Source organism: Semicossyphus pulcher, unplaced genomic scaffold (assembly GCF_022749685.1).
Source record: "Semicossyphus pulcher isolate SPU_LCO1_2020_fin unplaced genomic scaffold, fSemPul1.0.p SCAF_1, whole genome shotgun sequence".
NCBI classification, from domain to species: Eukaryota; Metazoa; Chordata; class Actinopteri; order Labriformes; family Labridae; genus Semicossyphus; species Semicossyphus pulcher.
The window spans coordinates 14,417,948-14,430,693 of NW_027211603.1; the positions used below are offsets into that span (position 1 = coordinate 14,417,948).

General features: G+C 41.2%; 1 protein-coding gene across 3 annotated transcripts; it reads right to left on the reverse strand.

Moving 5' to 3' along the window:
* Positions 1–368: 368 nt before the first annotated feature.
* ctdspl2b (CTD (carboxy-terminal domain, RNA polymerase II, polypeptide A) small phosphatase like 2b) lies at positions 369–12,574 on the reverse strand. Of its 3 annotated transcripts, none has more exons than XM_069662207.1 (13): positions 12,399–12,574; positions 8,595–8,785; positions 7,639–7,771; positions 7,403–7,552; positions 7,035–7,283; positions 6,836–6,932; positions 6,284–6,395; positions 5,440–5,526; positions 4,984–5,046; positions 4,817–4,896; positions 4,463–4,589; positions 3,601–3,696; positions 369–3,465 (listed from the first exon to the last, which is right to left on the reverse strand). In XM_069662207.1, exons 2-13 carry the CDS (start codon positions 8,760–8,762, stop codon positions 3,400–3,402), a joined length of 1,428 nt encoding a protein of 475 aa, XP_069518308.1. In that variant the 5' UTR covers positions 8,763–8,785; positions 12,399–12,574; the 3' UTR covers positions 369–3,399. The 3 variants fall into 3 exon arrangements, with proteins under 3 accessions (XP_069518308.1, XP_069518316.1, XP_069518300.1); XM_069662215.1 differs by having other exon boundaries at positions 7,035–7,259; positions 7,639–7,777; XM_069662199.1 differs by having other exon boundaries at positions 7,639–7,777.
* Positions 12,575–12,746: the final 172 nt, after the last annotated feature.

A 12,746-nucleotide genomic window follows, 5' to 3' on the forward strand; every position in this document is an offset into this window, starting at 1 on the left:
CTGGTTGCAGTCTTGCAAGCATCTAAATGAAATGGCTTCTGTAAGAACGACTGTTAAATGGTACATAATGAAATATTCTAAATTTAAATTACCTCATAAAAACCCTGGTGAAATTATTACTAAACTGTTTTGTCTTTTAAAACAAACATAACTGTAAAGGACCTTTTATACCCATACCTGAACCTATCACAATTATTTTAGTGAAAGAAGGGGAAATCCATTCAGTGCTAAAAGGATCTCTTGCCCTATAGGCAGTAATATCGGTATTAATACACTATACCACCTCTCTTTTCTCCCATGAATAGTCCCACATCTCCAGCATCATCTCAGACAGCCAAGAGAAATAAAAACAAAGGGCATGCAAGAGGTTTTTAACTTTAAAACTTTGTTTCAGAAATTCAATGTAACTGTATATACACTTTACAATAGCATGTAGCCTGACGGCTAACAAAGATGTCTTAAAACATTTTAAATACATCTTCAGCACAAATAGCAATTCTTGCAAGTAAAATGGCTTAAAGGATATTGAAAAAAAAAATCATTAACACGATTGCTCTTTTCTGCAGAAAAGTGCCATGATTAAAATTTAATTCAGGACTTTCCTACAAAGCAGGCTGTATTCTCTACATGCTAAGTTTAACAGTTCAGTAACATTTGCGCTAAACTAAACATACAGATATTTGTAAGAAAAAAAAAAACACTCCATCTGAAGTAAAGTTAAATCTTCATTAATACATTTAAAAAGTAGATATGACATGCCTTTTGAAATCAAAAATACAAAAGATTTTCCTTACTTTAAGGATTTTTTTAAACATGAAGCTGCATGTATTGTACAACACTCAGTGTACAATAAACTGGTAATGCACATAAAAATGAGCTGGATGAAAAGTATTCAACGTCTCCCACCGCTCCTTCGAAAAACAAGCCATGACTGATCATTTTACGTCACCACACTGCCCACTGAGTGCATCACACACTCAGGGTGAGGCTTACTGAAGGCTGGCAGTCAGGATGGTGAGAAGTCATAGAGGGGAGGGGGGATACCATGGCGGGACCTCAAGACGTTTCCTCTTCCATGCACATTGTTCCTGCCTCCTCTTCGAATTTAATTTGGCAGATGTTAGCTGCCGTCTCTCCTCATCTATTTGTTCGAGCCGATGAGGAGAGGACACAACAAGGAATTCGGAAAAGACTTAAGACTTCACCCCCATGTACAATTTACATTCATAGTCTGGACATGTGTGCTCATGACATTAAGCCTGAGCAAACACCGTTGTGCCCTGTTATAATTTTTTACTTGAATACAAACTAATTCTAATTCCTGGAGAGCTACTAACTTCTGATGAAAACAAAAGGCAAAGACGAGCAGATGCTGAACAGATGGAGACCATGTCTGGACAGAACCCGCGTTCAAAGTGAGCAGCAGGGATTGTTTGGGCAGGGCACAGCAGGAGTCACCTGCAAATTTACTCATGGGGGGCGACAACTCATTGTAATCACAGTACACAACACTTACGGCACGCTTAAAGAAACAGGGGAGGGGTGGTGTCTCTAGGTTTCAGTATCTGCAAGAGCTTTGAGGTCTGATTGTCTCTTTCCATCTAAGCATGTTTAGGTGGTTGGGCTACGGGAAATTGGGGGAGGGGCTTGTGAGAAGGAGAATCGTATGGCACTGTACAGGCAACCCAGACAAATCCAAACATTTGCTTTAACATAAAATGCACTTTGATTCAAAACCGAACAGGAAAAGGTTCAACAATGCATGCCAAATTGTCAAGGAGATTCAAGTTAATTTGAGTTTTGGGCGATGACAGGAGGCAGCCATGTTTGACCGAAGGGCACTCAAGCTTTCTGTCTTTTTCCCCTCACAGATTCGGCTTGTAAGAATGCCAACAGAGCATCCGTGTCTCCGCCTACTGTTAAATCAAGTTGAAACAACAGAGGAGTAAAATGTCAGTTTGGCTTTGAGTGTTCCAGGCTGAAGTCGGGCAGATACACATTCATATAGTTACCATTCTTAAACACAATGCTTTAAACTGCGCTAAACACAGAAAGAACAAAAAACAAAAGCTAACGAGTACAAAGTAAAAACGTATGAAACAGGTAGAGGAGCAGCCAGCCAAGCTGACCGTTTAAACAGTATGTTGCTGGTGCCAGATATGGCTGGTACAGGGTCTGGCCATAGATTCCTACCATGGGTAGACTTCATGACACACTGGCAGAGATGTGCTACATTAGTCATAATGCTACTGACATAGCCATCAAATGACACATTACAACTAAAAGAAACTGCTCTGACTTAGCCAGTATGATTGATTAGGAGTAAAAGACAATACTGATTATAGACAGATGAAAAATCAAATACTATTTTTAAAGAAAGGTTGACGCTGACACGGATCACTTTGAAAATGAATGCCCTCAAACCTTTACAATATGTCAGATTTACAGGTAAGAAGATTCTTAATCCTAACATTTAATTAAGGAGCCATGTTGTCAACAGTGAAGCCAGCACATTCATTCAAACCTCTATTTGTTAGATGAGAACAAACTATACTTAAAGTCCTGGATTGATTCCATTCATTTGACTATGCAGTGGACTGTCATCGTTAATACGCACCCATGTTCTCCTAATAGGAAAAAGGCTTACAATAAAACTTACATGACCCCTTTTAAAATATCATATCTTACAAACAGAAGTAAAACATTTTGAAACGCTATCTTTTTTTTTAACAATGAAACACCAGTTTTACCAGAAAAAAACTGCAACCAACAATAGAAACTCGACTCAGCTACGGAGGAATGCATATGATTTAAAGGCTACAGATTGTAGGTTTGCCAAACACCAAATCAGTGTGTGTGTTTGTGTGTGGCTAGGAGTAAACAAACACACATGCACAGATTCATTTACAGGCCAGTCATTCCTGCTGAATATGGTCTGTAGCCACAGAGTGTCGTTGTTCGTCAGTGTCAACAGCGTGAGCACCAGGGGTTGGTTTGGGTTTGGGGACTCGGTCGGGGCAGAGTTCCTCTTTACTAGGTGGCTTTTCAAATCCACTAAACCAGCACCAAGACTGCAGGATTGTGCGTGGAGACGATGCCCGCCTCCACAGCTGGAGAGTCAGTCAAAAAGGGGAGTCAACCTGGGCTTGTTGATAGTGTGTGTAATTTCATTTATACATTTAGATCTTTAGAAAATTTCACCCAGGTATTTAAAAATGTTTTTCTTTTGAAGTTTTAAAAAGCAATGGTGGGTTAAAAAAAAAAAAATCAAAGAAAAATAAAGGCCAAAATTTCAACAGTAATGGCAATGCTGTAGTTTGTAATCCAAAGAGGGGCTTTTTACACGCATGTTGTTTTCAGTCTTTTCATGTGTCCCGTTCTGAGAGACTGTGGTCCAGTTCAGTCAGGAGGCAACAAGTCGTGAAGCCGGAACCTCTCCCGAACGTGCGGCCGCACATCCTCATTCTGAGCGGGCAGGAGAAACATGAGGGGACGAGATTAAAGAGCACATGAGATCAAATTTACTTAAGTTGTGAAATATTACTAATTAATTTATTAAAATAGATCTTAGAATAAAAACACAACAGCACAACATCTTACCATCTCGACCAACTTCTCCAGGAAGGGCACCAGCTTCAGCAGCTCATTGTCATTTCTGTCCATGAACCAGCTCTCTATGGGAATCCCATTGGACAACTGTTGGGACAAAAACATGCCAATTACTCTCACATGCGTAATGAGTTTGGATTGTAAAACGGTAATATTCAATGCCACTAACTGTCACACTACAGTGCCCACATCTCAGACCAACACAAATGTGTGGATCGGCCACACCTCCTCTCTAACCAGAAACAGCCTTATATCGATCACCTCAAAGACACCAGGCTCCACAGACAAACATAGTAAACATACCACAATCTAATCAGACAAACAAAAACACTCTTTAAATACGGTAACAGTGGTGTTGAACTTTAGCGAGAACATGCACATATCACTGGGCTTTCATAATTAGTTTCACAGGAGTCTCAAACATGCATCAGAGGTGGTTTTCCTGCAGGTGTTTGGTGATATTTTTGGTTTTGATATTTTGGTAGCTTCAGTAGAACTATTTTGCTCGCACATTTGAGCTAAGAAGAGTCGGAATGTATCTGATTCAGCTCAGCAGGTAACCATGGTTATTCAACCACATCCTACACCCCTTTGCTGAGTGTTAATTGTTAAAGACAGCACATGGCATGGCAGGGGCTTTACAATGAGGGGAAATTGTCTGGGAGGGGGGCACTTTTTTAGTCAGTTTAAGATTCATAATGTGACAAGTTAGGTTACTTATCAGACTAGAAATTTCACTACATGTTTAATTTATTTTCTTTTAAATGTTGTCTTTGATTGTATTTGGTCACTGATGCTTGCTGGTGACCACATAACACAAGCCTCCAGTGTTACATTGTGTTTGGGTGTTCACCTGATATGCAAAGGCTTGCGGTGAATTGTCGATGATGATGGTCTTTGACAGATCTCTGCCCAAGATGTTGAGGTCCTTGATGTAGTTTCCCTGGACACAGACACAATGCTCGCGGAACAACCGGTGTCTACGGTTACAGCCAGGAATGAAAGGAAAGAGGGAGGAGAGAGAAAAAAAAATAAATCAATCAGTGACAAGGTCAGGGCGATCAATAATTCAGAAAAAACCACAACACTGACACCTCGACAGCAGCACATGCCAGCAACGGGCTGCACACAACTTTTTGAGCCGCTTTTCATTCAGGCATTTAGTTTGATGTCCTATTATAACAGACTGAAACAAAACGCTCTGTACCTTACTAGCTGCTTTTTAGGATCCAAGATGTTGAGCAGTTTGTCTGCATACACCTTTTTAGAGGCTGTAAAAAGGATAATCTAAACAAAGGGAGAAGATAAAAGGTCAGAATGTTCAAATGGGGTGAAATTAGGATGAATCAAAAGGAGTAATAGATTTATATTTACCTCATAGATTTGAGACATGCGTTCCAGAAACTCTCTAAAGAACGGCCTCAGGCGCACATACACCTGCACATAACAGACCACGGGTGAGCAAACATTCAGGATCAATACTTCTGATGTTTACTGCAGGTCATTGCAATGACAGACTAGAAGCACACATACAATTGACAGCAACAATAAACACAGACACAAACTAAAAACGTCAACACACACACACAAAGTAACTTTTACATTATTATTTTGTACTTTGATGCTCAGGGAAATGACTGAAACTTTCATACAGATAATGCCTTTGAATAGAGTTGAAATTGAAGTTATATAACATGCTTTTTTTCAAAGCGTTGCTGAATTAGACTCCCACCTCCCTCACAGTAAGGCTTTTTCACACATGGGACTTTATCTCCCTCTAGTGGCCTCATGATTTAAACAGTTGGAACATTCCTGTAGCGCAGCACTTACCTGGTAAATGACATCTTGAAAAAGGACAGGGAAGGTAAGTGCTGCATCCTCCAGCTCATTTAAACTGCAGTGAACCAACGTTTCATCCTGAAGAACACAGAATCAGGGTCAGAATGCTTTTATTGTCATTGTACAGCTGTACAACAAAATTAGGTGCATCTCCTTAGTGGTTTTATATGATATAAAAGCAGCATTAATAAAATATAAATAAAGAAATAGGTCAAAACCTAGTGTGTGGCTGACCGCATCAGGTCAATGTGCGCTTTTGTGGCCAATGTGTTACGAGGACTGTCCTTATGAGGTCGATGACTAGGTGTTTGAAAGCAGTGCGCTGCGGACGTAGGTGAGGACAGCGGACGAGCAGCGGAGGAGCAGCCCTGCCTACTCCCCGAACAAAGTATCCAGAGCCGTATACACAGAGAGTCGCGTCAGTGGAGGTCCAATATGCTCCATGATCCGCCATTGTGATGTCGCAACTCTCTCTCTCTACGGCTGTGAAAGTACCGTCACTCACTCACGCAGTCAGTCGCATACAGACCCATATGTAGAGTTGACCCAGGCGGTCAGCCAAAAAATAGTTCATATTGAACTTTCCCTAGGTAAATATGCATAGTCACTTGCATTTGTTGTAGCACTTATCTAAGATAACATTGCCCAGTCCAAATCAATCAATTACAGCACAGCCTTCAAACTTTTGGAGTGGAGTTTGGTTCTGCGAGAGCAAAGCCGCTGCGAACGGGCGCACCGCCATCATACAGACAACACGCATGGAAACTTTTTAAAGCTTTCAAAATGTTTACAGTTTCATTTATCAAACAAACAAAGTCATAATAATATTACTGACCAGGTCTAGGACCAGGGAGAATTCAGGCGTGCTGCGTGTCTTCAGTGGCAAGGCTGGCTTACGGGTGAGCTGCTCTTCCGTCAGTGGAGGGACGTGTTTGATGAAGAAATACCTACACATCAGAAAATCACACACTTAATTAAAACATTCATTTAAAGTCCAATGACAAAGCAGAAAGAACAGTGACAACGGCTAGATTTTGTGAGATATTAGTCTTCTCAAACCATTTAACTAAAATGTACTACCAGAAATATAAACCAACATGCAAAGATTCACTAGCAGTTTAATTTGTCTGCTAAGAACAATGACACAAGACTAGATAGTAGGGCATAAATCAACAACGTGTGACAGTCATTGTTGATGTAAGTAGTGTATTACTAAGTCACACAAAATTATAATTACCGTTTCCACAGAACTCTACCCACCATTAACCGCCCACTGCTACGACAAATTACCTGTTTTGTTTTTGTCAAACTGGAAACACAGTTGGGTCACAAATATCTGTGTTCTGGTTTTGCTGTAAATTCTGTTGGACTGCAGAGTTCTACTCACGGGTCAAAGACTTCCCAGTCCTCTTCATAGGATGCCTCTGGTGGTACTGCAGCAGGTGGAGAGTTCACATACGCCATTTCTGGACTGGCACCTGGAGCTAGGACCACAACAAGAACAAGAAAAAATAAAAACTTCATGATCACCTCCACATGCATTAAAACTTCTTAAGTTTCAGGATGCTGTGTCCTGCAATATCTACCTGTGAGGGGAGGAAGGTCAGCATCAGCTTCCAGCTCTCCCGCCACTGCTGTCGGTAACACCTCGGGGATGTGCGGAGGCCGCAGAGGTGGCAGCTGTGTCACACTAGAGTAGAAGTTAGTGGGGGCACACACTTCCGGCGTGGGTGTGGCTGTGCTGGTGGCTGTCTCCACAGCCTGCTCAATGTCCAGCTGCTTGACGATCTCCTCAGCCTCCAGCGCCTGGTCTGGAGAGTCAGAGCCAGAGGATGCTGACCATCAAAAAGAGAGGAGTTTGAGATGTGCACCATCCTGACTTAACTGATACAAAGACATACAGAGGTGGGGCACGCTAGCCATGCATCTACCAATCACCTCAGGGGCTGCTTACCATTTTTAGCTGGTGAGAAGAAGTTGAAAACAGGGGAGAAGATGGTCCCAAGAAGGGTGGTCCTAGGAGGGCTGGTGGGCGTCTCAACGGCCGTCGTCTCCTCCAGACTGCCGTTCGGCTTCTCTTTACTCCTGTCATGATTGGTGGCCTCTGCAGAGGAAAAGTAACAGAGTTAATAGAGCTAACTGGGACACGGGGAAAGACAGTAGTGATGAGTCTTTTTGAGTTCTACTCACGTCCGTTGAGGGAGCCTCTCCTGCCGACCCTGCTGATAGTCTTGCGGGGGTTGTTGGTGTTCGGGGTCGTAGAGGTGATCAGGTTATTGTCCACGTCACAGTGGAGCCGTGTCTTCTTAGCTGGGCTCTCCTCCTGCACCTTAAGGAGACAAGACATCATGCAGTGAAACGGTAAAGTACAAACAGTCAAATGGACAAAAACTAAGTGTAACTGCTGCTATGACAGATGTCTACCAATCAGAGCATGGCATAAAATGATGCAGGACAAGGAAGGTGAGACATTTTAAAAAAGATTTCAATATAAGTTTAACAATTTTGCCAAAGGTTGCTTTTGGTGTTTTTCTGACAGACGTACAATCACATCTTTGTGACACACAATAACCCTGCAAGATCACTGTAAGCTTAAGATGTATACAGGCTGTTGGTTATCAATTAAAAAAGGCCTTATAGCATGATATATTTCTACATAGCTTGTTAAGGAGCTAAACAGGTTTTATGTTAGGGACTAAGGGAGGACCATAATACCATTATGTGAAACATTGAGAAAAACAAAACCAAAAAAAACAGAGGAAGAGCTTCTTTTAGCCAAGTTGACTTTTCCACTTGTTACTACCTCCTGTCCCTGCACACCAACTCTGTGAGCCAGCAGCTAAAATTAGAGCAGAGTCCGAGTTCTCAGACAAGCTGCTGCATTCCAGCAGACATTTCTTGGGAAACATGACACTCTGCACCAAGAAACATTGTATTTAACTCAGGGACCAGAGTTAAAAAAAAACTACAAGTGCCAAAAAGCTAAGACAATGTTAAAGCAAACAAGCTGAGAGGAGGATGAGGAGGAGGATAACTACTGCGACAATGTTCTAAAGCTCCTAGAAGGGACACCACCGCATTTTTATTTGCATTTAACTCAATTAAAATGCAGCAGGGTCATATGGTGTGATTATAGAGGCTGTTACCTTGACGGCGTTTCCTCTGATGAACTTCTTGATGGTCGAGAACAAGCCCCTCCCACCGCTGGTAGGAGTGTCTTCTTCGACTTCGGAGTGCCTCCGCTTGGTACGGGATGGGCGGCTCGCCAGACTGGGGTTCGGCTGCTGAGACGCCTTACGCATTCTCAGCCTCATTGTTTTTGCAGTCACATGTAAGGCTGTTATAGTAAGTCAGATAGAGGAAGAGAGAGAGAGAGAGGGGAAATCAATATGACTGTACAGTAAAGGAAACACATTAAGCAAATACTCAACCATCGAGGTGCGCAAACAGGTTGTTTCAACAGTTGTTGCCGTTTTAACCTTCAAGTTTGTTGAGTGTATCTGTAGTGCAGTAACACTGGTGCATTTTCTACTAACATCTGGATGCATTCAAGATCCCATTTCACTTACATCACAGTGGATCACAGCAGCCACAGCTGGCTTTACTTCCATTTGTAAAGTTAAAAAAACATGCACAGGATTTTTCTATACACACACACACGCTCCTTTTTATCAGCTATGTCCATACAAGAGCATGTTTAAATCAGACCTCAACATACGGCAAATGTAAACATGGACACTTGTTTTTCTTTTCGATCAATCTGAACTAAAATGTATGTAAAGAAAATAACCGTCTTATTCTCTAGAGTTGAGGTTACTATTGCACTTAAGTATGCACGGGGAAAACTAAAAAAACTATCCACAGCGAACACAAATTGTGAGTCAAGCGTGCCAGCCCTGTGCGCTTACATAACAGCAGCTGGCTGAAAATGTGTCCGGACATATCCACAACCTGTCAGGAACCTTAAACACACAATGGCACCCTCTCAACACACACTGTACATCTCACATGCTGTAAATGTCATTCACTACATCTACCGTGCATTTACACAGGGGTGTATCCGTGAACACACCAGCGGGGTACTGCTGTTGCTCAACCGTGCGCAGAGTCAGAGTACATGGTAACATTAAAGTAACAGGCAGGCAGGAAAAGTAGGACGAGCCTCAAAGTTGTGACTGCTCAGAGAATCAAATAACACAGGAGATCAAGACAGTGAATTTACATGTAAAAGCACTTGTTTTACAGGGATACACTCACAGATTTTGTCATAGAGTCCAATATGTCACAGGAAAAAAAAAATTATATATATCATATTTGGGGGTGCTACTAAAAAAATATATCAGCTACACTACAAGATGTATGCAGAGAGATTTTAAATCAAAATGACAATCCAATACTTCATTAGGTATCACTGAGCACACATCTATCTAAATCAGTTTCGCTGCCTCATTGAGATCAGATTTAAGGTAAACCTGTTACTAACAGCAAAAGAGGACTTTTTCTACTGTGCTAATGCCTCGTGTGAAGACTAAAAAACTAGCTGAAAGAAACAGACCCTGGGCACAACTTTTGGCAATTATCAATTTTTGGTTAAATTTCCTACTTGTAGTTTCAGCATTTTAAAAAGGCGGGAATGAATGTTAAACACTTATAAAAAAATATATAATGATTTTAACTTCACTGAGAAACAGGTTTTAAAATAGTACATAGTGTTCTGAAAATGTCTTTGGGATCTCTTTTCTTAAGTAACTGTGGAAAGTGACCTGTCTTGATGCTTTTGTAATTTTGGAAGTCTTCACACAGAAATGCAATAATCGCAGCACTTTGGATAGGTTTTACTACCTTGTCCAGCTGAATTTGTTCTAAACCTGCTTGAAAAAACAAATGTGTACTATTCTACTAAACCCCTACTGTCTCTCACTCAAATAAAAAGGGGAAAAAACGTGTGGTTCCATACGTTTTAGTTTTGGTTTTTTTTAACCAGAATTGAACAAATTTCAAAACATATAGCTTATTAAATATGTTGCTGGATTTAAGGCTCTTAAAAGTGCCCATTAAATATATCTCACAGGTTGTAACAAATCCATATTGCTGATGGTGTCTGTGGCTACAGATTGTTTTGTCTGTTGTGTTGTTGCTAATTATCCTCATGAAGTCTACCATTTTCTTCTTCTTCTTCTTCTTCTTCTTCTTCCCTAGTCTTACCGTGTAAGATGCCCCTGTGATGTGAATATTGCAAGTCTGTCAAGTGTTGTACTAACTCTCAGATGTACAGTATGTCACTTTGGACAAAAGTGTCTGCTAAATTAAATTGTAACATTTCATCAATATGGACAAATTACAGAAGTGATGTTCCAGGTAAATGACTACATTGTGCCTATTATTTGTACATAATGCTACTCTTCGTCCCTTTGTTTTTTTCTGTCTTTTGAGTTGTACATAATAAGATATGCAATGATTATGAGGATTTTCCCTGTTTCTACTAAATTAAAATCTAAGCATTTTCTTTTTAAATATTTGCGTGACTAAACCTCGCCATGGTTTGCATGGCAGCAATGCAATGGCTCCTAAAGGTCCACTAACCACGGATCATGAACACAGCTAGGTACGAGCAACTGAGCGGGAAATAAGAACATGCCACTGAGACTGTATGAGCGAGCTAGCATACGCTAGCCATGAAAACATAGTGGGAAAACAAGTGAGGCCCTGTGGAACTGTAAAAATATATTCAGAGACTGGGGTGAGCTGACTGGCTAAAGACAAGGCTACAGCATATACCATAATTAAAAATAAATTTTGGCTGATTACACATGTGATCCAGGTGACTCAATCCTGCTTAAATCAATGTTTGTAAAGGAGCACCAAAAAAATCACCGAGCTTCGCAGCTAGCTCGATGATGCTAACGCTACCTAAACGAAATACAAGAGATCAGGGGATATAAACGTCTGCAACACATCTTTGTATACGTACATTACAGTTTCTTTTTCCTCTGCCAGACTGTAAAAGTAGCATATAAAGGCTGAGCTAATATATTAATACAAGTTAGCTTTCCGGTCATTAGCATTAGCATTTCAAGAACGCAAGCCCAAACAGGCTAACTTACCGTTAGCAAGCCAGTGCGGCATCGTGAGTTAAATAAAAAACCGTTATGACGATTAACTTAAATACCACAAACTGGTGAGCTAAAAACAGTTAAGACTGCTTGGTGGTTTGCATCGACTGTCTCCTCGATTGGTTTATATTTCACATGCCTGTTATTTGACAGTCAAACTCGCCAGACATCGTTAATCAAAACAGCTAGCTAACACAGTAACTGTTTAAATCATCAAACATTCAATCAAACATTATTCAAATCCGTTGATCCAATCAGCGATATCTTCTAACAATGCAGATGATGAGATTTCATTCATCAATTGTGGTAAACCAACATGTCTTGCTCAACATCCGCGAGAAGGATTTAAATGTAAAAGCAGTGTTGGCTAACGTTAGCTAATGTAAACCTAGCGAAGTTATGTTGTGGAATGCAGATTGGGACGACGTTAGCCTTTAGCTGGCTAAAACACTAAACCTGACTTATTTACGCTAACTGACCGTGGTTTTAACGATGCAATGCATTTGCACGTTGTATGATAAATATCAAAGAAATACATTTTAAATGGCTTGATTTCGTTAAAAAGGAGTAAAGGGAAGCTACAGTTTGCCGAGACGTTTGCTCGACCAGGAATTAGCCAGATCCGCTGTAGGCCGTGTTTGAACTAACCTTAGCTATGCGACTTAGCTTAGCACAGCTAGCTTAGCGTTAACCCTACCTAGCCTTCTTAAAAAACTGCTTCGGGCTAGCAGATGTGCACAGGCAGGAAAGGAAAATATTTATCCTGTCGTTAGCCAACATTACATAAACCGCAAGCCAAATTACACTATGCACGAACAAGGTTTGATACCGACTTACTTCACGGTGATCCGCAGTGTCCGGAGATAACGACTCAAGACCGTGAAACCATCGCAGCGGAGGCAGTGGTTGTTTTCGTGATCAGATCCGACTTTTTCTGTATCTCTCTACTCAAGGGCCGTCTCCGAAATGACACATCGTTGTGTTACCAGGCGCCATTTCCCGCCTCTGCTCAGTCTCTCCGAGGCAGATACCCGTATGGGACACAGACACACCCCCTTACCTCTCACAAACACCAGCCACAGTCTGCAGCCAGCACAGCCACTGGTCCTTTTCTTCTCTCGCTTTGGTTAAGAAAAAGGACTGTTTGTCTTCCTGGTTCCTCTTTTACAAGCAAGTAGTAAACAA

Excerpts from the sequence above, each read along its gene's own strand:
- ctdspl2b (XM_069662199.1), bottom strand. The coding sequence starts at position 8,762 with ATGAGGCTGAGAATGCGTAAGGCGTCTCAGCAGCCGAACCCCAGTCTG. Across the intron at positions 6,396-6,835 it reads GACTGGGAAGTCTTTGACCC|GTATTTCTTCATCAAACACG; the intron begins GTGAGTAGAACT and ends TCTGATGTGTAG. Across the intron at positions 3,466-3,600 it reads TGGAGAAGTTGGTCGAGATG|AATGAGGATGTGCGGCCGCA; the intron begins GTAAGATGTTGT and ends CTGCCCGCTCAG.